The following is a 27,100-nucleotide window of genomic DNA, read 5'->3' on the forward strand; positions in this document are numbered from 1 at the left end:
GCCAGGCACCTTATACTCATTGTCCCTAAAGCAGCAGCCATATCTGTCTGGAGACACGATTGGGTTGATCTGGGTATTGTGGAAACAGCCCAGTGCCCTCTAAAGCTGGCCATGCTCCCAACTGCCAGGATGAACTTGATTCACTCTGCTCTGATTCAGTCCTGCCCCCCACCCTCTCTCTTCTGTCCATTCATCCAGCCCTCCATCGGATAGCTGTTGAGGGCCTGCTCTGGACCAGGCACTCTGCTAGGCAATGCACATTTTCTTAAGCTGAGGATTAATTTGACTTTACTGTTTATTTCTGCTGCCTGGATCCAGCAATTCAAGGTAAAACCTGCTTCTTGCTGCCTTGTTGCTCGTTGCCTGCTCACATGGCTAGCTTTTGGTTAATTGTTTTTCTTCCTAACTTGGGCCAATGAGGTACATCCTTGAGGGGGGTGTGTGTGTGTTGACTGCCATGCTTGTGAGTTGTCCTGTTGCTTCTCACTTCTCTTCCTTGAGCAGAGGTGGGTGGAAAATAAGATAAGCAGAGGTTCTGCTCCTTTTTTAGTGAGTTATTACCATGTACCAGGCACCACGCTAAATCCTTTATGTACATCGTATGATGTAATTTTGCAACAGTCCAGTGGGTTACATGCCACTTTACAGATGAGGAACCAGAAGCAAAAAGGTGAAGTACATTTCTCAGTGTTGCCCCGCAGTGAGTGGTGAAGCTGGGATCTTAATCTGGGCCTGCTAGATTCCAGAGACCATGCTCTTTACCTTGCTTCCTTGCATCTGTTTACAAATCTGTGGTCTCCAATGGAGGAGATTTGGAGGGCAGTGGCTTCATTGACGGAATCAGGGAAAGAGTGAATGATGGTCCTGGGAACTCGTTGCAAGTACGTCTGTTGGGTGCAGGTTAAACAGCTGACAAAGTAGGAATGAAGCAGTGGGAGATGGAAGTACCTGCTCATGATACACATTCACTGACCTGCACCCTCCACCCCCACACTCATACCTCTTCTGGCTTTGTCATGGCACCCAGAAACCTTCCTTTAGCATCTTGGATGTGGGGCTGTGGTGGAGACATTCACAGCATGGCTGTCTCCTGCATGCCTGATCCCTGACCTCTTAGTCTCCTATTCCAAGATTCCAGCTGGGTTTAGTTGTAAGAGCCAGTTAAGCAGTTTTTGGAAGCTCCTGCATGAGCCTCACCTGAGTGTGAGACTATGGGCATCAGATACAGGACTGCCCTTTGGGCTTGTGGCCTAGAGTGTGGACTTTATCGCTCCAGAGGAGAGGCAGAGATCCCTCATTAGGAAAATCATGTACCTCCTTCTGGACCCCTAGTCTGATGTAGAGTATGTTACTTTTCCTTTACACCAGATGGCTTGCTGGGGATGTTCCTGAAACGCCTCTCGTCTCAGCTTATCCTGCTGCAAGCATGGACTTCCCACCTCTGGAAAATGTTTTATGATGCTCGGAAGCCCCGGAGTCAGATTAAGAATGAGATCAACATTGACACCCTGGCCAGAGATGAATTCAACCTCCAGAAGATGATGGTGATGGTAACAGCCTCAGGCAAGGTGAGTGGGGTTTAAGCTCCAGTTACTGAACCTTTTCAAATTCTGAGGGTGAGGAACAAAAAGCCTTCAGTGAGGGATAACACTGGTTCTAGTTTTCAAGGACAGACTCAGTTCTTTGGTTTCTCTTTCTAGTAGTGAGCCAAGTATTTGTTTATCTTGCAGCTTTTTGGCATTGAGAGCAGCTCTGGCACCATCCTGTGGAAACAGTATCTACCCAATGTCAAGCCAGACTCCTCCTTTAAACTGATGGTCCAGAGAACTACTGCTCATTTCCCCCATCCCCCACAGTGCACCCTGCTGGTGAAGGACAAGGTGAGGCATCCAGCTCTGACTTGAGCCAGACTCAGTGTGGCTTTTTTGCTATTTTGTAACTTAAATTGCTCCTAGGCCCTTGGAATTGTGTGAGTTAATGAGGAACATTCAGGGGTTAGAACTCTGTTTCTTCTGGTTTCATGCATGGGTGGAGGAACCATCCAGCACTGGCGTGGAATTGTTTAGAAAGTGGGTGTGACTTCACCAGCTATATAGGGAGCCAGCTCTCCTCTTTTCTAAACATTGGCTGTTGGTCGCTGAGTGGCTATTTTCTCTTCTCTCTTTGAGGAAGAGCAGGACACAAAGATATTTTTGTGTCTTCCCAGAATTAGAATGGATTTTTGTGTATTCATTCTAGCATAGAAGGCGGGCTTGGTAGACACTTTCCTGGAATGGCTGCCTGGTGCGATCTCGGCTCACTGCAGCCTCCACCTCCCAGGTTCAAGCAATTCTTGTGCCGCAGCCTCCCGAGTAGCTGGGATTACAGGCGCACGCCATCATGCCCGGCTAATTTTTGTATGTTTAGTAGAGACGGGGTCTCACCATGTTGGCCAGGCTGGTCTCAAACTCCTGACCTTAGATGATCCACCTGCCTCGGCCTCCCAAAGTGCTGGGATTACAGGTGTGAGCCACCACGCCCGGCCAGGTTGCTGAATTGTTACTTGACTTTTTTATTAGTTCTTGGTTAGAACTGGCAGAGCAGCCAGGCGCGGTGGCTCACGCCTATAATCTCAGCACTTTGGGAGGCCAAGGAGGGCGGATTGCTTGAGTCCAGGAGTTCGAGACCAGCCTGGGCAACATGGTGAAACCCCATCCCTACAAAAAATAAAAACAGAATTAGCCACGTGTGGTGGTTTGTGCCTGTATTCCCAGCTACTTGGGAGGTTGAGGTGGGAGGATCACTTGAACCTGGGATGCAGAGGTTGCAGTGAGCCTTGATCATGCCACTGTACTTCCAGCTTGGGTGATAGAGTGAGACCCTGTCTCAAACGAAAAAGAACTGGCAGAGACAGTTTGACTTTTTTCTTTGTGACGTTAGCCTAGGGGACTATTCACCTACAGCCAAGAACTTATTTTCCACAAAGAGGGCAAAGACTAGGGAACCCCCACAGTTGTTGAGCTGGAGTCCCAGCTCTTCAGGTCTATCCCTAGGATTTGCAGTCTTTTCTTGTTGGTGGAGCCTGACAGTTTGCTCATTTTAGGAGTCGGGAATGAGTTCTCTGTATGTCTTCAATCCCATTTTTGGGAAGTGGAGTCAGGTGGCTCCCCCAGTGCTGAAGCGCCCCATCTTGCAGTCCTTGCTTCTCCCAGTCATGGATCAAGACTACGCCAAGGTGTTGCTGTTGATAGATGATGAATACAAGGTACTGTCTTCAGAGGGGATGGAGAACATGCTAGCGGAGTCGGGTTTGGGGCCAGGTGGTCAAACACAGCGGCCCGGAGATGGAGTGCTCTCTGCACCCAGCACATGTTTGGGCTCTAAGGCCATCCCGAAGAGAAATGATGGCTGTGTCTGCATTTGTGAAAACTCAGGTTCTTAACAGAACTGAATGTAAACCCTAAACTGAGTTCAAATCAACTGATTTGCTGTTTTATTCTTAAGGCTCTCTTTGATGGGGAAATTTCCTAACTCGTTCCTTGGGATCTCTGGGTTTTTCAAGGTCACAGCTTTTCCAGCCACTCGGAATGTCTTGCGACAGCTACATGAGCTTGCCCCTTCCATCTTCTTCTATTTGGTGGATGCAGAGCAGGGACGGCTGTGTGGATATCGGCTTCGAAAGGTAGGAAGGCGTGTCCTGGCACAACCCTTTGTGGATGAGATGCGGGTGTTTCCTGGCCATTTGGCTAAGAAGTGAATTATGCTACTCATTCTACTGTAAACTTAGATGAGCATAATCCTGATGTCTGATACAAAGTCAATCATTTGTTCATATTTGTTGGGCAGCTACTACATGGCAGATACGGTTCTAGGTGCTGTGGATGGAGTGGTGCACAGTAGACCAAATCTCTGCCCTTGTGGAGCTTTCATTCCACATTCTTTTTCTTTTTTTTTTTGAGACGGAGTCTTGCGTTGTCGCCCGGGCTGGAGTGCAGTGGCGCGATCTCGGCTCACTGCAACCTCTGTCTCCTTGGTTCAAGCGATTCTCCTGCCTCAGACACCCAAGTAGCTGGGATTACAGGCGTGCACCACCACGCCGGGCTAATTTTTTGTATTTTTAGTAGAGACAGGGCTTCACTGTGTTGGCCAGGATGGTCTCAAACTCCTGACCTTGTGATCCACCTGCCTCAGCCTCCCAAAGTGCTGGGATTACAGGCGTGAGCCACCGCACCTGGCCCCATTCTTTTTCTATAGCAGAGAGATGGGACTTTTTTTCCATTCTTGGGAGGGTAGAAGGTAGGAATGTGGGTTGAGTAATAAATTGTACTTTTATATGAAGATGATGTTGACCAACTCGTGATGGAATGTGTGCTTTGAATTTTATTTCTAGAAAGGGGGTCAGTTTGCTTTAATCCTCACATACTTGAGACCAACTCTTGTAAACAGTAATACACGCTGGCTGTGAAGTCCAGCTCTGAAGTTCACGAGGGGCTGGCATGGCCTTGTTAGCAGGACTGTTTGGAGAAGTATTCTGTGGTGTGTACTCACAAACAGCTCTCCCATCCTGTCCTGTAAGGCCTTTTGAGAGGCATAGAGTTTAACCAATTTGCTGGATTGGAAGTCTAGGTTTGTCACTTACTAACTTTGTGACCTTGGGCTCTGGTCTTCTATTTTCTTATCTGTAAAATAAGGTGATAAGTACCTGTCTCATAAGGTTGTTGTGAGAATTCAACACATAAATCACATAAAACTGCCTGGCACATGGTAAATGCCATCTGAGTTGGAGGTGCTGTTGTTTTGAAAATGCAGCGCCCTTTTGTGACATTTGTAACAGCTAACCTTAGCATAAACAGCACTAGAAATGGTCTGCCCAGAAGACACATCCTTTACCCTTGTGAATGAAAAAAATAAATAAATAAAATCATCCTTCTGAGTTAATAAAAAGAGGACCTTGAAAGAGACAGTTTTGTAGATTCAGGGGAGTGAACTGGAGTGTGGGTGTCATGAATCTGGAGTCCTGAGGACATCATCTGAGTGAACAATGACCAAGGAAGACAAAGGAGGCAGAGCTGTCTGTGGGAAGTGAGCCAGCTGTGTGCGCGAGTCCGGGACCACAAGGGAGTGTGCTGCCTTTGCCCTCACTTGGTGACCTTCCTCTCTGGGGATGTTTTAGTGAGTTCTTATGTTTTCAAAGAAGGTTGTGGCAATGAAGGTTTATTATTAATAACTTTCATTATTTTAAAAATTTAGGTAATACATGAGTATATTCTCATTGTAAAAGAGTCCATTGATGCAGAGAGGTGAACAAGCAAAATGTGAACAGACCCTTGTAGCCCCATTTCCAGCGGTCTTCCCCTCCCCAGGTGGAAAGCCTGTCAGCAGTTTGCTGTGCCTCTTTCCACTGTCTTTGTGTATTTATGATTCCATATCAACAGCTGTGTGGACACACGTGTGTGGCTCATACTTTATTTATTTTTTTTTAGAGACAGAGTCTCGCTCTGTCACCCAGGCTGGATGGAGTGCAGGGGCACAATCTCAGCTCACTGCAACCTCTGCCTCCTGGGTTCAAGCGATTCTCCTGCCTCAGCTTCCCAAGACTACAGGTGCACGCCACCATGCCTGGCTAATTTTTGTATTTTCGGTAGAGACGGGGTTTCACCATGTTGACCAGGCTGGTCTCAAACTTCTGACCTCAAGTGATCCTCCCGCCTCGGGCTCCGAAAGTGCTGGGATTACAGGTGTGAGCCACCACGCCCGGCCCATTTTATTTTATTTTCTCATTCACATGCAATTGACCTATATTTATTCTTATGAAATTTGCTCTTTTTCATTTAATGGGTTTTCTACCTCATTGTTTTGTCAACTTCAGTTTTTTATTACAGAAAAATATTGACAAAAGTGCAAAATCATGAGGTATGGCTCAGTGAACCCTCACCAAGGGAATACGCTTGTGTACCTGGTAATCACTTCAGGAAACAGAATAGCACCAGCTCCTAGAAGGCCCTTGTGCCCTTTGCCAGTAACTACCTCCTGTCTCCACCCCCAAGGGCTCCGCATAATTCCATAGGATGGATGTATAGTAATGTATTTAACCATGAGTGTTTATTGGTTGGTTTCCTATGACCATAAAGAATCATACACGAAATGTTTTGAGGTCCCTGTTAGCTTAGACATTCACTGCTGGCCCCAGTATACAGGGATCTTGGAGTTTAGTAATAAGTGGTAAATTTTCCTTGCATATTTCCTACTCAGATAAACAATGGGATACTATTGAGCGTTCACCTCCTTTCCTACTGGCTTTATTATCTATCTTTTTTTTTTTTGAGCCGGAGTTTCGCTCTTGTTGCCCAGGCTGGAGTGCAATGGTGCAGTCTCGGCTCACTGCAACCTCCACCTCCTGGGTTCAAGTGATTCTCTTGCCTCAGCCTCCTGAGTACCTGGGATTTAAAGCATGCGCCACCACACTGGGCTGATTTTGCATTTTTAGTAGAGATGGGGTTTCTCCATGTTGGTCAGGCTGGTCTCAAACTCCCGACCTCAGGTGATCCACCCGCCTCGGCCTCCCAAAGTGCTGGGATTACAGGTGTGAGCCACTACGCCCGGTCTAGTATCTATCTTAATCAAACCGAGAGTTCTGAAATTTCTTCATAAACTAGATCTCTATTGCTGTTTTTCTGGTTTTTTTTTTTGTTTTGAGTCTTGCTCTGTCACTCAGGCTGGAGTGCAGTGGCGTGATCTCAGCTCACTGCAGCCTCTGCCTCAGCCTCCCGAGTGGCTAGGATTATAGGTGCCTGCCACCACATCTGGCTAATTTTTTGTATGTTTAGTAGAGATGGGGTTTGGCCATGTTGGCCAGGTTGGTCTTGAACTCCTGACCTCAAGTGATCCGCCCGCCTTGGCCTCCCAAAGTGCTGGGATTACAAGCATGAGCCACTGCTCCTGGCTCATTTTTCTAGTTCTGATCTCTGTTCCTTCCTGCACAAAGGCCTCAAATAATGAACTGTAGGATGTGTCTAACTCCAGCTGTTTCAGTTCTAAATGTACCCTCCTGATTACAGGCTTTTTTGCCCCTGCCCTAGGATCTCACCACTGAGCTGAGTTGGGAGCTGACCATTCCCCCAGAAGTACAGCGGATCGTCAAGGTGAAGGGGAAACGCAGCAGTGAGCATGTTCATTCCCAGGGCCGTGTGATGGGGGACCGCAGTGTGCTCTACAAGGTACATACAGCCAGCTGTCTGGTCTACAGCAAGGGCTTTCGAATCAGGAAAACAAGGGCTTCAAGTCTGGCTGTAGGACTTGGTACATATATGACCTTGAGTAAGTCATTTAATCCCTTTGAGCCTTAATTTTTGTTTGTGAAATGGGGATAATATACCCTCCTCCTGGGCTTGTTGTGATGATCACATGGGATGTTCATGTCTAGCCCAGTGCCTAGCATATGGTAAGTAAGCAACAGATGTTAGCTCTTATTTTTTTGACTTTTTTGTTTGTTTGTTTCCTGTGACAGAGTCTTGCTCTGTTGCCCAGGCTGGAGTGCAGTGATGCAGTCATGGCTCACTGTAGCTTCGTCCTCCTGGGCTTATGCAATCCTTTCACCTCAGTCTCCCAAGTAGTTGGGACCACAGGCACATGTCATGCTAATTTTTTAAAAACGGCTGGGCTTGGTGGCTTATGCCAGTAATCCCAGCATTTTGAGAGGTTGAGGTGGGTGGATTACTTGAGTCCAAGAGTTTGAGGCCAGCTTGGGCAACATGGCTGAAACCTTGTCTTTACCTCCAAAAAAAAAAAAAAAAAAAACAATTAGCTGGGCATGGTGGTGCATGCCTGTGGTCTCAGCTACTCGGGAGGCTGAGGTAGGAGGATCACCTGAGCCTGGGGAGGTCGAGGCTACAGTGAGCTGCAACTGTGCCGCTGCACTCCAGCCTGGTTGACAGTGAGACCCTGTCTCCAAACAAACAAAAAAAAATTTTTTTTTAATTTTTTATTTTTGTAGAAGATAGAGATCAACCTAGGAAACATACTAAAACCCTGTCTTCAAAAAAAAATTTTTTTTTAATTTTTTATTTTTGTATTGACAGGGTCTCACTATGTTGCCTAGGTTGGTCTCTATCTCCTGGCCTCAAGCAGTTCTCTTACCTTAGCCTCCCAAAGTGTTGAGATTAGAGACTTGAGCCACTGCGCCTAGCCCAGCTCTTATTACTAGTGGTAGTACTGATAGAGCATTCTGGGGTTAAACCATAGTCGAGCCATCAGAAACTCCATCTCTGTGATCCAACACTCTAGTTAGTGTTAAAGAGAGGGAGATTAAGGTGACTAGTGGGCTGCAAAACTGTTATGGGAGAGAATGTAATGATAGTAGTAATGCACATTAATTACACCCTCTGGTACAGCAGAGACTGAGTTGGAGGGGGTGTCATAGAATAGAGATCACGGAACTTGACGGTAAAGCTGGATCACTAAGCATGAGCCAGTGCAACACAGTGCAAGCCTCTAGTTTGACTGTCGAGTTAAGACTTGGCTCTGCCATGGCCTAGCTGTTCATCTCTTAGGCTGCCTGAGCTTCAATTTTCCCCAGTATAATGGGGATAATAGCACCAACGTCAGAGGATTGTTTTGAAGATTAATGATAACATGTAAAGTGATTAGAATAGTGCCTGCCACATACTTAACATTATTATTAGTGCTATTGACTCTTTTTTTTTTTTTTTTGAGACAGGGTCTTGCCCTGTTGCCCAGGCTGGAGTGCAGTGGTGTGATCACAGCTCACTGCAGCTTTGACCTCCCGGGCTCAAGCAGTCCTCCCATCTCAGCCTCCTAAGCAGCTGGGACAACAGGTGCATGTCACCATGGCTTATTTTCTTTTCTTTCTTTTCTTTTTTTTTGAGATGGAGTCTTGCTTTTTCACCAGGCTGGAGTGCAGTGGCACGATCTTGGCTCACTGCAACCTCCGCGTCCCAGGTTCAAGAGATTCTCCTGCCTCAGCCTCCCGAGTAGCTGGGACTACAAGCGCGCACCACCATGCCCAGCTAAATTTTGTACTTTTAGAGATGGGGTTTCACCATGTTGGCCAGGATGGTCTTGATCTCTTGATCTCGTGATCTGCCCACCTTGGCCTCCCTAAGTGCTGGGATTACAGGCGTGAGCCACCGTGCCCAGGCAGTTATTTTATTTTCTTTAGAGATGGGGTCTTGCTGTGTTGTCCAGATTGGTCTTAAACTCCTGGGCTCAAGCAGTCCTCCCATCTTGGCCTCCCAAAGCGTTAGGATTACAGGCGTGAGCCACCGCACCCGGCCAGCAGCAAGCAGTTTTTGAGTGCTAGCTGGATGCAGGCACTCATTTAGACACTGGGATATAAAATGCGCAAAATAGACAAAACTTCCTGACCTCGTGAGGCTTTCATCATAGTTGGGTGAGGCTAATAATAAAGAAAATAAATAGGTAAATTAGATAGTATATTAGAAAGTGACCAGTTCTATAGAGAAAAATAAAGCCGGGAAGAGGGAAAGCAGGTACAGTGTAAGTCGGGTGGCTAAGGAGGTGCTTAGTGAGAAAGTGGCACGGAGTGAGTGGACTTGAGTGAGGAAGTGAGTTGTGTGGGTAGCTGCGGGGAGAGCCCTCCAGAGAGAAAAGTCAAAGTGCTCCTGGTGTGTGTGAGAAACAGCAAAGAAGACCAGGTAACTAGAAGATGATGAGTGAGGAGGCATGTCAGCCCTGCTGAGGGCAGAGGGCAACAGGGCCAGATCACAGGCCACCACCGTGGCCTTCACTTTGGAGCATGGTGAAGAGCCACTGGGAAGTTTTCAGCAGAGGAGTGACATCAGTGACTGAGATTCCACAGGCTCATTTGACCTAGATTAGACTGTAGAGGGGTGAGGAGGAAAGCAGACTATTTAGGCTGTGGGGTCATCCAGGTGTTGATGGTGGCTGGAGCTGGGCTGGTAGCATGGAGGTGGGAAGGAGGGATCAGGTTCTGGGTACTTTTGAAGGTAGAGCCAAGAGCAGGTATATGTGTGTTACAGAGAAAGGAGTCAAGGATGACTCGAGGCTTTAGGTCTGAGCCACTGATGTATGGAGTCGCGACTGGCTGGGGAGGAGAGAGGAGCAGATTTTAGGCAGGGGTTAGAACAGTTCAGTTTGGGCCATGTTAAGTTTCAGATGAAACATCTGAGAAAAGATACTGAGATAATTTCTTAGTGAAGTCTGGAGTTCAAAGGAGTATCTGGTTTGGAATATATACATTGGGCATTGCCAACATCCATAAATGGTGTTCAAGCCATGAGATTGGCTTGAGATCACCACGAGGGTAAGTGTGATGGAAATGCTCAAGGCTTGAGAGCTTCCTGATGTGTTCCACCATGAAGAAACTGGGGAGATGTGGAAGAACCTCCAAAAGAGACTGAGAAGGAGAGGCCAGTAAAGTAGAAGGAGTGCTGGGCAGGGATGTTCTGGAAGCCAGGTGAGAAAATGTCGCAAGGAGGTAGTGATCACCTGCGTCACGTGGTACTAGTGGGTCAAGTAAGTTGAGGGCCAAGACTTAGCCACTGGAGTTAGCGATGGGGAGGGCAGTGGTGACCCTCAGAAGAAAAATATCACTGCAGCATTTGTCCCTAGGTCAATGAGTGGGCAGACCTGGATTTTGTCTTGGGTTACCATTTGCTATCTGTGACTTGAAAAGCTGCTTAACTACTTTGGGACTTTTCTGCAAAATGTGGACCATAATAGCTACTCTGCAAGACTGTTTAAGGGATTAGATAAAATACAAGGTACCTGGCATGGCACCCAGTACCCAATGCACATAAAACAAGTGCAGTGATGAGAAATTCCAAACAGGAAGCTCTTTTCACCAGAAACCCTGATTCCTCTGCCAGGCTGGAGAGCTCCAGGTTGGTCTCACAGCACAGGAATGGAGTGTGTGATGAGTCATCGTGGTTCTAAGGGAGGTTTTCTCTCTCTCTCCAGAGCCTGAACCCCAACCTGCTGGCCGTGGTGACGGAGAGCACAGACGCGCACCATGAGCGCACCTTTATTGGCATCTTCCTCATTGATGGCGTCACTGGGCGTATCATCCACTCCTCTGTGCAGAAGAAAGCCAAGGGCCCTGTCCATATCGTGCATTCAGAGAACTGGGTGGTGGTAAGCGGTCACTACCAGGGACCCAAGGTAGCTCCAGAGGTCTCCCTGCCTCCTCAGTCCTTTCCAGAAACCCAGTTGCTGCTTTGGTTTTCTTAGGATCTCAAATTCCCTGGATGGCAGCAAAGCGTGCTGGTTAGGGTGCTGGGCTCAGGAATCAGATTGCCTAGGTTTAATCTTAACCTCTTCCGTTTCCTGACTGTATAACCTTGAACTAGTTATGTACACGCTCTGTGTTGCATCATTGTTAAAATAGGGATAATAACAGTCACCTTCAGTCTAGCAAAGAACAATGCCTGGCACCTAGTAACGATTCAAAGGTTAGCTACTATTATGGCTTCTAAGACTCTTGAGAATTTCCTTTGTTTTGTGGTGAACTTTGGATAGCCTAGATAAAAATACTTTGAAAGTTAGTAAACTTGATAGTAAGGAAGAAAAGTGAGGTGCTAGTTGATGGTTCTCCTTCATGGATCTGTAGCTAATTAGAGGGGTGCCTCCCAGTGCAATTTCCCTTTCCAGTTGAAGCAGCTGCTAAGCCCTGAGCTGCCACCTCCTATCCCTGCAGTACCAGTACTGGAACACCAAGGCTCGGCGCAACGAGTTTACCGTACTGGAGCTCTATGAGGGCACCGAGCAATACAACGCCACCGCCTTCAGCTCCCTGGACCGCCCCCAGCTGCCCCAGGTCCTCCAGCAGTCCTATATCTTCCCGTCCTCCATCAGTGCCATGGAGGCCACCATCACCGAACGGGGCATCACCAGCCGACACCTGCTGAGTGAGTGCCTGGGGAGCCTCTGGGATGGCTGGGTTCCCTTGGGCAACCACACTTAAGGACAGAGCAAGGGACACATTGCTGGCAGAGCCTTGTTGAACCACCTGTAAGGGAAAGGTGGTGAGGAGGGCTATATATCAGTGGAAAAAGTTTCTTAGTTCATCTTTGCCACCTATGAAGGTGACCACTTCTCTCTCAGTCCTCATCTTTTTTTTGTTTTTTGAGACAGGGTCTCACTCTGTCACCCAGGCTGGAGTACAGTGGTGTGATCATGACTCACAGCAGCCTCAACCTCCTGAGCTCACCTGGCTAATTAAAAAAATTTTTTTTGGTAGAGACAGGGATTTGCCATGTTGCCCAGGCTGATCTAGACTCCTGGGCTCATGTGATCCTCCTGCCTTGGCCTCCTGAAGTGTTGGGATTACAGGTGTGAGCCATTGTGCCTGGCTGCCTGGCCTTCAGTCCTCATTTCTGATATACCACCTCTCTATTTGGCATTTTCACCTAGCTCAAAAAGTCAGTTCCTGATAGCATTCTTAACATAGCTAGCCTGTGCTGACAGCTTGCAGAAACTGGCAGGGTCTATCGCCCAGGCTGGAGTGCAGTGGCACGATCTTGGCTCACTGCAACCTCCGCCTCCTGGGTTCAAGTGATCCTCCTCCTCAGCTTCCCAAGTAGTTACAGGCATGCACCACCACGCCCGGCTAATTTTTGTATTTTTAGTAGAGATGGGGTTTCGCCATGTTGGCCAGGCTGGTCTTGAACTCCTGACCTCAAGTGATCCGCCTGTCTTGGCCTCCCAAAGTGTTGGGATTATATGTGTGAGCCACTGCGCCAGCCCTAAAATCTCATCCTTATGTAACCTAAGCCCAGGACTTAGGACTTAGTGGTTAACAGGTTCCTGTGTTTAGTTGATTTTACCGAAGATGTTTGGGACTCTCAGATCTGATGGGCACTTGGCATTGCTGTTGCTTTTTTTTTTTTTTTTTTTTTTTGAGACGGAGTCTTGCTCTGTCACCCAGGCTGGAGTGCAGTGGTGCGATCTCAGCTCACTGCAACTTCAGCCTCCCTGGTTCAAGCGATTCTCCTGCCTCAGTCTGCTGAGTAGCTGGGACTACAGGTGCGTGCCACTGTGCCCAGCTCATTTTTAAATTTTTGGTAGAGACGGAGTTTCACCATGTTGGCCAGGATGGTCTTGATCTCCTGACCTTGTGATCCACCCGCCTCGGCCTCCCAAAGTGCTGGGATTACAGGTGTGAGCCGCCACGACTGGCCTATTGAATTCTTAAATATGAAGAAGCTAGCCCTGTTGGCAGTTTATCAGCTTTAATCACCATTACTGAAACTGGTGCTGTGATTGATCATGCCTGGTCCTCCAGTCTTCCCTGGCCACTGTACCGCAGCTGCATGAACAGCTGCGTTTGCTCAATGGGAAGGAGACTTCCTGCTGGGGGAGGTATGGGAGGGAGGGGGGAGAGGCATGAGGAAATCCAAGTGGCCTTGTACATTTTTCTCTTTCATCATTATCCATATCTTGATTCTAGAACTTTATTTTCTGGTGTCTCAGAAAGTTAAGAAACCAGTGTCTTCAAAAGTGAGAACCTTCATTCAGACCCATGCGTATTATTGGATTATTATTTTTGGCTATGTAAGGGAGCCTCATTGACCCATTTTTTTGTTTTAAATTCTTATTTAAATGTCTGCAATAATGACATTTTTGTAACTGGCCCTTGCTGGACACTGGATCGGTGTGAACATTCACTTCCTCCTGTGTAGTTGGACTACCTTCTGGAGCAATTCTTTCCCTTCCTAAGGCTTTGCTGGATCCCCGCCGCCCCGAGATCCCAACAGAACAAAGCAGGTGAGACCCTCATGGGCAGTGCTGAAGGCTCTGACCTTACATAACTTAACCTCACTGATTAAGCTTGGTTCTTCGTCTCCGTGTGCCTTCATGCTGTGCTAGGGGCTGGGGATGTAGCAGGGGGCAAGTCTGAAAAAGTCACCTGCCCTCATGGAGCTTACATGGACAATAAATACATAAGATAAACAAGTAAAATATATACTATGTTAGGTACTCAAATGCTAAGCAGAGTAAAACAGGAATGAGCTAGAAAGTGGGGATGGGGATGTGCGTGGGTGTAATTTGAGAGGTGGCCTGGGAAAGCCCCTTTGAGAAGGTGCATTTTGAGTGAAGGCCTGAAGGAGGTGAAGGAGCTAGCTGTGTAGATACCTGAGGAAGAACTTTCTAGGCAGAGGGAACAGGCAATGCAAATCCCCTGAGATCATGTCTGGTGAGTTTGCGGAGGGCAACGCTAGGAAATGAGATCACTGAGGTAATTCGGGCCAGACCATGTGGGCAAGCCAATATCTTATTCACTGTTGGTATTGTTGTATTAACAACCACCATCTTGTTGGGTTTTCTTACCTCCATCCTGAATTTCTTTGCCTAGGGGCATGAGGAATGGAGAGGAGTGTGTTTTGGAGAAGTATATGAGAGAGAGGAGGTTAAAGCTAGGAAAAGACACAGGATGATAATCAGGTTTCAGAGAAATGGAGACTGAGAGGCACCCTGGAGTGGAGAGCAGGAATTAGCTTAGTGGTTCAGTGTGTTGGCTTTAAAATGGTCGGCTTTCCTCTTGTGGTGTGAAGTGCCAGTCATCTGTATGTTCTTTCTTTTCAGATTTAGAACAAACTAGGAATCTAGATCTCAGTCTTACTCTCCAGAGAGCTTCCTTTCTTGTAGTCCTTCCTAACATTCAGCTGCTAAATTTTTAACTACCTAATGCAAGCAGACCTCCTAGGAGATTTGAGGCTAGATATGTAGCCTGGAAACCTCCCAGGACTCAGGAAGGGCAGCCAAGAGATCCCTTTACAGCAGTGCTCAGACTGCCTGTCCCGGCTGGTGTTTTGCAGAGAGGAGAACTTAATCCCGTATTCTCCAGATGTACAGATACACGCAGAGCGATTCATCAACTATAACCAGACAGTTTCTCGAATGCGAGGTATCTACACAGCTCCCTCGGGTCTGGAGTCCACTTGTTTGGTGAGTAGAGCCCACAGCTGCCCTATTTCACCCTTGGTGGATCATTGGTTTTTTCTTTCCTAATTCTTATTCCATCTGCCTTCCAGGTTGTGGCCTATGGTTTGGACATTTACCAAACTCGAGTCTACCCATCCAAGCAGTTTGACGTTCTGAAGGATGACTATGACTACGTGTTAATCAGTAGCGTCCTCTTTGGCCTGGTTTTTGCCACCATGATCACTAAGAGACTGGCACAGGTGAAGCTCCTGAATCGGGCCTGGCGATAAAGACCAAAGACTGTGCCTAAAAGTGGAGAGCCAGGGGAGTGTGGGTCAGATAAGCAGCTACAGCTGCAGTTTGGTGGATTGGTGGAGTATGTGTGTGTGTCAGTGCTCAGCTGAGAACTGTAGGGAAGAAGATGGATGACCTTCACGCAGAACTCCTTTTGGGATACACATGATGCAGAAAGGATCCTACATGGAGAGAGACAGAACTCTCTCAGCTGACACTCTCAGAGATTCCTGATGGGCTTTCCCTTGAAGTCCAAAGGCGTCTGCAATTGTTTCCTTTCTTTGCCCATCCATGAATGTTCTGTTTTGTTTTGTTTTTTTTAATAAGAATTCCGGCTGATTTTTGTGAGGCCTGTTTAAATTGACTTTACTTTGCCTTTTGTGTTTCTCAATTTTATCTAGAAATCTTTCTGACTTTTTCCATCTCTTGCTTCAAAGTAAGAGGGGAACTGTCCTTGCCGACTCCACCTTATAGGTACATTTGGTGTTTTGCACTGGGAAGAAATAGGATCCATCCTTAGCTGAGGCTTGAGGACTGATCCAGCCTCTCATGGCTTCCCTCCAAAGTAACTTAGGATTGAGGGATCTATATGTGATGTCAGAACTTACTTTAAACCTCTAGTTTCGTGCTGTCATTTATTAGGCTGGGCCACCAAATCTTTGTTTCAATTTATCAGAAGCCAAGTGCATACTAGCGTCTTGTTTGTTGCCCATTGCCTATACTTTTCACCTGAGATGTGTGAGTTGGGGCCTTTTAAAAACTACTGAATTGTCTGAGCCTTGAAGACATTTCCAGGGAGAAGAGATAATCTCTCATTTCACCCACAGGCTGGTCTAATCATAACCTAGTTAAAGATGTCCTTGTTTAAGAACCCCATTATTTATTTTTAGTTTTTAATATAAATTAACATGTGGGTCATTGTATTTCTCCTTAAATGAGGAAATTTTAAGTCTTATTGATCTAACCTTTGAAGCTTTAAAAAAGAGGAGAAAGAGGGTAGGGGTGGGAAACTGGCACACTGTGTGTATAGCACTGCCGATTGGCTAGGCTGCTGTGTCTCTGCTACAAATTAAAGAAATCCTAAAAGTTTTCCTTGGTCATAGAGTTGGGGAATGACAGAATTTTTCTTTGTTGTGAAATGTATGTACAGAGTAGACCATCTCTAGCCCTGTGGTGAAACAGGTACACTCGAATGTTTGCATAAAGCAAGTGACAAATGACACTGTTTAAGTCCTCTTTTGTGTCTTAGAAGATCATTTTGAGGCTATTTTCACATTAGAGGGGATAAAAGCAGTGAAGACATGGAGTAAGTGTATTTTATTTTAGTAAGGAAAGGTCAGTTTAATCATATATGGGTTGGTTAGGTTATCTAAAAATTTGTCATCTTTCTATGGTCATATGCTGATGGTAGATTATGGCAGAGAAGGAAGAGGAAATGACAACCATTTTATTAATTGTCAATTTGATATTGAGTGACTGAATGTCTAAGAATCTCCAGAAAAAAACAGGCATCTATCATCCTGACCCAAGGCATATTTTAACATAACCTGGGAGAAGAGAGTAAGTACAAGTTAAAAAAAATTCTGCCCTCGTTTTGAGAAAGCCTGGCTGGAATTCTGACTGTCTTACGTACATATGTGCAAGGTTAGCCTGCAAGATTCTAGTTTTTATTTACCAGTGTGCCAGAATCTGAAACAAGCTACTGGGAGGGAAGGTATTTGTCCTTTAGTAAAATTCCCTGTATTTCAGCTGTAATCAAAGTTACCTCAAAGCAGGTGCTTTTTTTTTTTTTTTTTGAGACAGAATCTCACTCTGTTGCCCAGGCTGGAGTGCAGTGGCACGATCTTGGCTCACGGCAACCTCCACCTCACAAGCAGCTGGGACTATAGGCGCGTGCCACCACGCTCAGTTAATTTTTTGTATTTTTAGTAGAGACGGGGTTTCATTGTGTTGGCCAGGCTGGTCTCGAACTCCTGGCCTCAAGTGATCTGCTGGCCTTGGCCTCCCAAAGTGCTGGGATTACAGGTGTGAGCCACCGAGCTTGGCCAAGTGCTTAAAATAGTTAATGCTAATGCCACAGTCCAATTTAAATCTTTTCTTAGTTCTCAACTTTCCTTAATCTTAAAGCAGCATTCGGTTCTGAGCAGCTACGCTCAGTCTCCACTAATGGCTGCTGAGACTGTATGTTTCCTCTCTCAATTCTCTGATCTATTTGCTTTCTTGTCATTCCTTGTTTTTTGTGTGTATTCCTTGACTTAACTCTTCTCCTGTCTTCATTAATTAGGTTAATTTTGGGGCCCCTATGGTGTTTCACTTAAAAAGATTTGGCTGGGCGTGATGGCTCATGCCTATAATCCCAGCACTTTGGGAGGCCATAGTGGAGGATCTCTTGAGCCCAGGAGTTCCAGACCAGCCTGGGCAACATAGCAAGACTCTATCTACAAAAAATAAAAAAAAATTAGCTGGGCCTGGTGGCATGTGCCTGTGGTCCTAACTACTCAGGAGGCTGAGGTAGGAGGATCACTTGAGCCTGGGAGGTCGAGGCTGCAGTGAGCCATGAACATGCTACTGCATTCCAGCCTGGGCAACAGAGTGAGACCCTGTCTCAAAAACAAAAACAAAAACTAGTTTGTTTTAGTATTAATTACATATATGAGCACTGGTAGTCTAGTGTTTGTTCTTGTATACAGTGTTTTCTTAAATGAGATGATGCTATTTAATTCTGTTATTTGTTTTTTCAACTAATAGATCTTTTAAAGTTTTTTATTTAAATTTTTTGTGGGTACATATTAGGTACATATACTTATGGGGTACATAAGATGTTTTTATAAAGGCTCAGCTAATGCATCTTGAATATCATGTATTCATAAAGATGACTGAAATAGTTTCTGGAACAAAGTCTGATAGAAAAAATACTCAATTCCTAATTTAAGTGTTAGAGACTTTAATGTAAGCTACCTAATCTGAACTAGTTTCATTATTTGTGTGTGGGTACATGTTATGTGCTCCGTAAGGCATCTTTCAATTTGAAAATTTCATAATTGTAATTTCACTGCCTTTATAAATTGCTTTTTTTTTTTTTTTTTTTTGGAGGCAGGGTCTCTGTCACCCAGGCTGGAGAGCAGTGGCACAGTCATAGCTCACTGCAGCCTTGAACACCTGGGCTGAAGTGATCCTCCTTAGCCTCCCAAAGTGCCGGGATTACAGGCATGAGCTACTGCACCTGACCCATAAATTGCCATACTTTTAAAGAGCCTATTACACAAAGTATCATCAGAATCATCCCAAGACTCATTTCCTGATTCCTAATTATTTAAAATTTTGCTTTTAGGCGAGGCATGGTGGCTCAAGCCTATAATCCCAGCACTTTGGGAGGCCAAGGCAGACAGATCATTTGAGGTCAGGAGTTTAAGACCAGCCTGGCCAACATGGTGAAACCTGAAACCCCATCTCTACCAAAAAAAAAAAAAAAAAATTTAGCCAGGTGTGGTGGTACATGCCTGTAATCCCAGCTACTTGGGAGGCTGAGGCAGGAGAATCACTTGAACCCAGGAGGCAAAGGTTGCAGTAAGCCGAGATCATGCCTCTGCACTCCAGTCTGGGCAACACAGTGAGACCCTGTCTCAAAAATAAATAAATAAAATGAAAAAATTGCTTTTAAATCATGAAACCATTCTGTTTTCTTTACTTGGAATGTTTTCTTCCCTGCTTAAAATCTGGCTTGTCTCAAATCTGAACTCCTCCATAAAGTCTTCCCTATTGGTTTCAGCTACTCAGGACCTTCAACCATCCTGGCTGCTTACCACGTAACTTCCTGAGTGATATACCACACCCCTTTATTATTTCAGATATTGTGTCTCTCAGGGACTGTTTTCTGAATTACCTATTGTCCCAGACATGAAGTTGCTCCTTGACAAATAGTTCCCCAAATGGCTGTACCTTCTTCTCCAGAACCCTTAGGAACTTTGTCCTCAGTTTCCCAAATTTCTAAGACTTTGGTGACTTAGTAAGGGATTTTTTTTTTTTTTTTTTTTTGAGACAGAGTCTCATTCTGTCTCCCAGGCTGGAGTGCAGTGCCTTGATCTCGACTCACTGCAGTTTCCACCTCCCAGGTTCAAGAAATCCTCCTGCCTCAGCCTTCCGAGTAGCTGGGACTCCAGGAGTGTGCTACCACGCCTGACTAATTTTTGTATTTTTAGTAAAGACAGGGTTTCACCATGTTGGCCAGGCTGGTCTCGAACTCCTGACTTCAGGTGGTCTGCCTGTGTGGCCTCCCAGAGTGCTGAGATTATAGGCGTGAGCCACCGTGCCTGGCCCCAGTAATTCTTTTTTTTTTTTTTGAGACAGAGTCTCACTCTGTTGCCCAGGCTGGAGTGCAGTGGCGCAATCTCGGCTCACCACAACCTCTGCCTCCCCAGTTCAAGTGATTCTCCTGCCTCAGCCTCCCGAGTAGCTGGGGCTCAGGCGTGCGCCACCATGCCCAGCTAATTTTTGTATATTTATGGAAATGCCAAGAGATAGTTCAATCTGCCTCTCTGGCATGCCATGGACACCAGGTCTGACAAACTCTCTTTTACTCCTTAAAACAAATGCTCACCTGATCAATATGGGGAAATAAGCTGCATGGTACCATAATTTCTATTCTAAAAGGGAAAAGTATCTCTTTGGTATTGCTTTGGAAAACATTCTTTATAACTATCTTGCTATTTAAAAATGGACAATTATCCTTCCATAATTAAAACAGGTAGACAACATCCTGTGCCCTTTCATTTTTTTGTAAAATGTAACAAACTATTCAGCATTCTTGAAGCAACCTTTCAATAATGGAGATACTGGTGCTTCATATCAATCAGCTGTTTTGATTTTGTGGCTAAGTCCTTTATTTTAAAAAGACTATGTAAGTTAAAAAATTTTTTTTAAACAATATCCCCAAATTAAGGTGAGTGTTGCCTTCAAAACCTCCCCCACCATGTTTCCCAGAGGTCACCACTGAACAATTTGGTATCTCTCCAGGTAATACAATCTTCTGCAGCTTGGTTTTATCACTTAGTCTATCGTGGAGAGTGCCTATGTGAGAGGTAATGGATCTACACCATTCTTAGTGGTCACATGGTTGAAATTCTTAAGTGCTGTTCCATTAGAGATTTTTATGAGACTCAATACTCTTTCGGGAAAGTCTAATATTTAGGTCACCTTTCCAGTACGAAATTTATAACATAAAGGATGTGTACACACCCACCTTCCCATTTTTTTTTAGGAATCAGAGTGTGAAGTTAGTTGAGACTGACCTCCAACGAAGAAGCCTGTTTTCCACCAGCACTAAGGCTTTTATACATTTCTGATCCAAGAAGGTGACTTTTCCAGGATAGAGACTAAGAACATTTAGCAAGGTGTGTTTGTAAAATAGCCGAAGGTTTATATTGAAGCACCCTCTTCTCTGTCCCCTAATGTGCAATCTGAATGAATGGAAGTCAAGAAAGCAAACTAAAACTATAATTAAAAGGCACAATTACTCATACAAACTCCATTATACTTCATGGTTTGTTCACATCATGGCTTTGATGATATCATATATCCCATGTGCTGTGATAAATAAGAACTAGACTAGATCAATCAACCAGAGGCCAGTTTATTGATGATAATGAATGAAGACTGCAATTGCAAAGAGGGCTAAAATACTCATGCTGCTGGAATATATATCCGCTCCTATAAAAAAGGTGATATAAGTTAAAATGCTATTATAAGTTTGCTTGGTTGTTACGGAGTTAGGAGATGTGATACCTTACTCATGCTTTTTACTATAGGCACATACCTTCCAAGGAGACCAGAACAGTCCCTCTCTGCACCCTGAACCCCCATGTCCCCACCCCAAACAGTGCTAAAGGGTACACACAGTGTAATCATTTGGCTCCACTTTTCCCAGAGTTTACATATAAACTACTTTCCTTCTGTTAAGTATCTGGCATACAGTAGGCTCTCTCTGTCATCATACTCTGTACCTAATTATAAAGCAAATGGATGATAAAGTATTTATAAATTTTTTCTTTTGACTTTTGACAACACAATTTCAGACTTACAGAAAAGTTGCAATAGTACAAATAATTCCCAGATCCCCTCTACCCAGATCCCCCAAAGGTTAACATTTTACCACATTTGATTTATCCTTCTCCTTCTGTTTGTCTCTCTCTCTGGCTCTCAATCTGATAGGTCAAAACTTTTGAGAGTGTAAATCTTAAAGTGACATTGTATTCTAGTCCCTCCACAGCTAGCAAAATTGTTTCTTTTTCGCTCTTAAAGCAAGAAGGCTGCAATAAGCATTTTCTTCTTTTAAGTTCATGCCGGGTGAATTGTTCAGTATCATGGGAAAAATAATACTTGTGGGTTACAAATAATGTCTCATAATTCTAAATTGAATTAGGCTTCTAATCTAATTCCTTATATTCTTGGTAATTTGAAAACTAAGTCTGTTGTGAATTACCAAAAAGGAGCTGCTCTCCATTTGAAGTTTTCAGTATTGCAGTAGGAGTTTCAACAAAATATGCACTGATTACTTGTTCTTGTGACTTTGTAAAAGCTTGAGAACAGATTGACCTCTGTTGGCTCCTACGGGGTAACAGCTAAGGTTTATTCATTTACTTGTTTCTAGAAACATTGTATCTATTAGGATTTATTCCAAGCAAGTCTGTATTAGATGGCTTAAAAGAAAAAAGAGATGTGCTATCTATCGCTTTTGAAGCCCTGTAGTGAGGCACACTGACCTCATTTGTTTTTAGATTGCTGTACAATTTACAACCACCAAAGTGTGCAAATCATAAGTACAAATCATGGCTTAGTGACTACTGTGTGTGTATATCCATGTAAGCATAACTGTGTCAAGGTATAGAACTTTTCCAGCTCCCAGCAGGCCTCCTCATCACTACCTCTACACAAATCTTTAAACCATACCATTCATCAATGTCTGCCATTTTTACTTCATTGAATTCCCCGTAACATGACTGTATCATGTCTTTTAAATTTCAGTTCCTTGGCAGACACTTGGGATTAGAATGGAACTAGTATTTTAAGTCCTTCAGTTAATTCATAAAAGTTATTTATTGTTTTTTAGTTTCTATCTTATTTCCTGGACCAGAATATTAGAAGCTTGTGTTTCATCTAGAAGTCTTTTATTAGTCTCTTTTGTCATCTAAATTTATAACATAGATGCCATTCCAAATCTTTGTGGCAACACAAGACCAAACCTCCAGTACTGAAATAAATGTGGCATTTATAAAGGAAGTTCTTTATCTGGAGTGCTCTCTCCCAATCTATTAACCAGAAATATAAAGTATATAATAAATAATTTAGGTAAAGGTGAAAATCTCCCTGTGATAGTTTGCATTTGCCTTTTATTCTCCTGGAGAGGGAAGGGAGGACAGCAGATACATTTGATCTTTTATTTCCTGAAATTTGTCCAAGACAGCTTTTGCAGATTAATTTTGTCCTCTGGTTAAAATAAAATTCATGTCCCAAAGCCATTATAAAATTCTGGGTCTCCAGCCTTTCCTTAGGGCTCTGGTTCAGTATCTTGAAATACTGCAATATTTATAGTGTTATGGAAAGTTCTTTTTCATTTCTGATGTTTTTATGTTTAAGAAACTTGCTGTTATTATTATCCTCTGGTAAGTAGGCACTGAAGGAAAATCCCTACTGCTGTCATCAAAGCCACATTTTCCTCCAAGACCGGCTTTGACTTGACTGAATTTTATTTCGAATGTAAAGATGCAGGCTGGGCGCAGCGGGTCAAGCCTGTAATCCCAGCACTTTGGGAGTCCAAGGTGGGAGGAACCTAGGACTTCGAAAACAGCTTGGGCTACGTAGGGAGACCTGTCTCTTAAAAACAAACAAAAAAAATTAAGAGTGGTGGCCTGCACCTGTATAGTCTCAGCTACTGGGGAGGCTGAGGCTGGAAGATCGCTTGAGCCAGGGAGGTGGAGGCTGCAGCCAGCTGCAACTCTGCCACTGCACTCCAGCCTGGGCTATTGGGCGACAGAGCAAGATCCTGTCTCAAAAAAGGTAAAGTATGTCATATCTTAATAAAAGTGCAGATTAATCACTAGGTACCAATTCATGTATCAGTGTTACACAGCAAGAACAAAAGCTCTTCCTAAACTTAGGGGGAGAATTTCAGGGCTTTAGGAATTTGAAACCGTCTTCACAGTTCCTTCCCAGTCTTATTTAGGCCAGCTGTAGGCCACAGGCTAGAGCTTGAAGCCGTCCACCAATATCTCACTCACAGGACTGTCCTTAATGCACGAATACCTTTCCTCGAGCAAACTGCTTTTCCCTCTTAGACCTTGTAGCCAGATCATTTTACCGGCAAAAGTCTCAGACATCTCCTGTGAATAAAAGCTTACATTCTTTCCTTGCCAGTAGAAAAAAGGGGAACACGTAAGCATACGTGGCAAATTGCAAAGAGGGATGCATTGTACGAGCTGGTCAGATTGTTAATGAGGGCAATCCAAACAGAAGAGATTTGAGTGCGAAGGGAATATGGATCAGTGATTAAAAGGTGGTGTGAGAGGGAGAAAGCTTTGTAAACTATGGCGCTCTTTAGTATTACTATTGGGGGGATCTAGGCAGGGGAAGAAGCAGGTGAAAGCGTTTTAGGCTTCGGCCTCCTCTTGTCGTCCTTAGCTGTCCCAGGCCAGGGCCATTCTATTCGCCGAGGCGTAGTCAACTCTGCTGCCCTAGACTTGCCCACTGAACCCATGCCCCAGACTCACCTTTACCCGCTGCCCGGAAGCCAAGTCGCTACCACCTGCTTGAGCAACTCCCACCGCGCAGGCTCAGAAGTTAACGCTCTCCCGCCTTTCCCCGCTGCGCTACCTTCTGAGCAGGCGCAGCGTCTCCGATCCGTTCCCTTGCCGCGGCTCGACCCCGGTGAGAGCAAAGGCCGCTCCGCGCGTCGCGTTTTTGACCCATGACGGCGGCGCGCAGTCTGACGCGACAGATTGCGTCACTTCCGCCCCCTCCTGGGAGGCGGCGCTGGGCCGGTGGCAAGCCCCTGGAGGGAGCCGCAGTAGTACGACGGAAGATGGCGACGAGCGGCGGCGAAGAGGCGGCGGCAGCGGCTCCGGCGCCCGGGACCCCGGCAACGGGGGCGGACACGACCCCGGGCTGGGAGGTGGCTGTGCGGCCCCTGCTGTCCGCGTCCTACTCCGCCTTCGAGATGAAGGAGTTGCCGCAGCTGGTGGCCTCAGTCATCGAGAGGTACCGGGCGGCGGCTCTGGCGGGCGACGCTGTTGTGGGGGGGGAGGGGATTTCGAGCCGGATCGTCTGGACCCGCTTTCTGGGCCGCCCCCTGCCCCCTTGAGGATCCCCGCCACAGCCACGGCTTCGGGGTCCCGGGCCCCGGGAGACTAGGGCTTGCCTGGGTTTCCCTCCGCCAACGCATGTAAATCACCTCTACCTCAGTTTCCCCTCTCGAGCAAAACTTTAGCGGCCTCCCTGCGGGAGGGCGTGGCCGGACATGGTTGAGAGTGAGATGCATTCGCCCTCTTAAGGGAATGTTCACGGGGCTGCCCCTTGGGTCAAGTCACAGATGAGTTTGCATTTCTCGTCCGCACTCATCCTCCTAGCCTGGGCCGGAGCGGAGCCGTACGGTATAATTTAATAACGGTCTCCCCGCGGTGCTGTAATCAGTGGGGGCACGTGCTATTTCTGTGACTGAAGCCACTAGCTACATCGATGACCTCTTTTTACGTTGCACTCCTTGTGCATTCCTACTGTATCGGTCTTTGATTAAAAACATTTCAGTGTGTGTCTGAGAGATCATTTTCCCAGAGGATGTGTGGTGTGTGTGTTCTCTTGCTGCCTCCCATCCCCCTCGCATTAAAATATCATCACATTCTTTTACAAACGGTACTATCTGTTGGTTTCCTTTTGTGTGTTTTTGTCTTTTTGCACAGCGATTCTTAGCTAGTGACAGTTATGTAGGTACAAAGATGGTGATCTCAGAGTGCCTGCCTTTTCCTGACGTACTGTGCTCAGAGCAGTCTTTCATTAGTTTAATGGTAGACTTTTGCTTTTAAAGCCAGACTGACTTTCATTTTTCTAGCCATACCTCATTTCAGCAACTCCCTGCAATTGTTAACTGGGTCATTTTAGCTTCACGATGACAAGGGTATATCTAGCTGCTATCCAGAGGTTAGAAATTGCTATTTGTTACTCAAAGGAGGCCCATGGTTTGACAAATTGTTTTTGTGCTTTTTCTTGTTGTAGACTTGTAATCCTTTGGATGCAGAGTTTTTAACAAATTATAATAAAATAATGGTTGAGTTTGGTAACTTCACAGTCAGCTTTACAGACGGATTTTGCTATCTAATCATCAGGCCAGGAATGTTCTGAAGATGTAAACAGGTTTCAAATATACTACTTTCAAATTACGTGGCTGCTTTTTGTTTTAAACATTTGGATTGGCAGTATTTTTCCTGACTCATACTCATGTTACGTAGAATCAGTAACGTTCCAGTCTTTTTAGAGCATTTGCTTTTATGTTTTTCTGGACATGAGCTGGATAGGTTATAAAATATTAATAATTTGTTGACACCCTTCCATAAATCCTGTATTCTGGGGCCACCTTTAAAGCTGTAATACTTAAGGAACACCCTCCAACCAAATACATCACTAGGTTTGAGTTTTGCCATGTATGTGGTAGTGGTCTTTGCCATACCCTCTGTTTGTACAAATAATCAAGAGTTGTTATTTGTAGACATTAATAAGATCTCTCTTTATGGCTTAGAAAATAAGTCCAAACTGATGGGTCTTTGGTAACGCATTTATTGGAAGGCAAGATCTCTTTTTTTTTTTGAGATGGATTCTTGCTCTGTCACCCAGGCTGGAATGCAGTGGCGCCATCTCAGCTCACTGCAAGCTCCACCTCCCAGGTTCACACCATTCTCCTGCCCCAGCCTCCCAAGTAGCTGGGACTACAGGTGCATGCCACCACGCCCAGCTAACTTTTTGTATTTTAAGTAGAGATGAGGTTTCACCATGTTAGCCAGAATGGTCTCCATATCCTGACCTTGTGATCCACCCGCCTTGGCCTCCCAAAGTGCTGGAATTACAGGCATGAGCTACCGTGCCCAGCTGGAAGGCAAGATCTTTTAAGTCTTCTGGTTTTTGGAGCTCAGTTAGCTTTGAAAGCTTATGTGTCCTCTGCAGGCTGTGTGAGAGGAGTATGATCTAAAGAAAAATTTCCAGAAGAAATACCTGGCTTACAAGTTCTTTACAGTGAGAACAGCTAAACGTATCAAGTGTTCAGTTTGTTATAAAGCAGGCGTTGGCAAACGTCCTGTAAATGGCCAGATAGTAGATAATTTTGGGACATGTGGTCTCTGTCTGGACTGTTTAACTCTGCCATCATTGTGTGAAAGCAGCCACACACCATATATAAATGAATGGGCGTGGCTGTGTTTAAAATTGTATCTATGGGCACTGAAATTTGAATTTCATGTAATATTTACATGTCACAAACTATTCTTTTGATTTTTTTTTTTTTCAACCACTCTTAGCCATACAAAAACAGGTGACTTCCTGGATTTGGCCTGCAGGCCATAGTTTGCCAACCCCTAGCTTGGAGCACAGAAATTATACCCTGCTATCATTATTCTGGTTTTCAAAAGTTTTATTTATTTATTTATTTTTTGGAGACGGAGTCTTGCTCTGTCACCCAGGCTGGAGTGCAGTGGCACGATTTTACCTCACTGCAACCTACGCCTCCCAGGTTCAAGTGATTCTTGTGCCTCAGCCTCCCAAGTAGCTGGGATTATAGATGTGCGCCACCAGACCCGGCTAATTTTTGTATTTGTAGTAGAGACGAGGTTTCACCATGCTGGTCAGGCTGGTCTTGAACTTCTGACCGCAG

At 45.3% G+C, this 27,100-nt stretch overlaps 2 protein-coding genes and 1 long non-coding RNA gene across 27 annotated transcripts in view; 2 read left to right on the forward strand and 1 right to left on the reverse strand.

Moving 5' to 3' along the window:
- EMC1 (ER membrane protein complex subunit 1) overlaps positions 1–15,559 on the forward strand; it is a 32,630-nt gene extending 17,071 nt beyond the window's left edge. For all 3 annotated transcript variants that reach the window (XM_001162981.6, XM_009449585.3, XM_024354778.3), the window contains 10 exons: positions 1,369–1,568; positions 1,731–1,880; positions 3,083–3,244; positions 3,542–3,661; positions 7,059–7,196; positions 10,939–11,112; positions 11,675–11,885; positions 13,659–13,743; positions 14,796–14,925; positions 15,012–15,559. In XM_001162981.6, coding sequence (XP_001162981.2) covers positions 1,369–1,568; positions 1,731–1,880; positions 3,083–3,244; positions 3,542–3,661; positions 7,059–7,196; positions 10,939–11,112; positions 11,675–11,885; positions 13,659–13,743; positions 14,796–14,925; positions 15,012–15,191 — 1,550 coding nt within the window. In that variant the 3' untranslated portion in view covers positions 15,192–15,559. The remainder of the gene's footprint in view (positions 1–1,368; positions 1,569–1,730; positions 1,881–3,082; positions 3,245–3,541; positions 3,662–7,058; positions 7,197–10,938; positions 11,113–11,674; positions 11,886–13,658; positions 13,744–14,795; positions 14,926–15,011) is intronic.
- LOC104006548 (uncharacterized) overlaps positions 1–24,042 on the reverse strand; it is a 30,265-nt gene extending 6,223 nt beyond the window's left edge. Inside the window, exon 1 of the long non-coding RNA XR_001712553.4 lies at positions 23,958–24,042. This is a non-coding gene — a long non-coding RNA (uncharacterized LOC104006548). The remainder of the gene's footprint in view (positions 1–23,957) is intronic.
- Positions 20,812–27,100, forward strand: part of UBR4 (ubiquitin protein ligase E3 component n-recognin 4) — a 139,905-nt gene continuing 133,616 nt past the window's right edge. For all 23 annotated transcript variants that reach the window (XM_009449501.5, XM_009449523.5, XM_009449544.5 and 20 more), the window contains exon 1: positions 20,812–24,444. In XM_009449501.5, the coding sequence (XP_009447776.2) occupies positions 24,155–24,444 (290 nt within the window). In that variant the 5' untranslated portion in view covers positions 20,812–24,154. The remainder of the gene's footprint in view (positions 24,445–27,100) is intronic.

This window comes from Pan troglodytes, chromosome 1, assembly GCF_028858775.2.
Source record: "Pan troglodytes isolate AG18354 chromosome 1, NHGRI_mPanTro3-v2.0_pri, whole genome shotgun sequence".
Lineage (NCBI taxonomy): Eukaryota > Metazoa > Chordata > Mammalia > Primates > Hominidae > Pan > Pan troglodytes.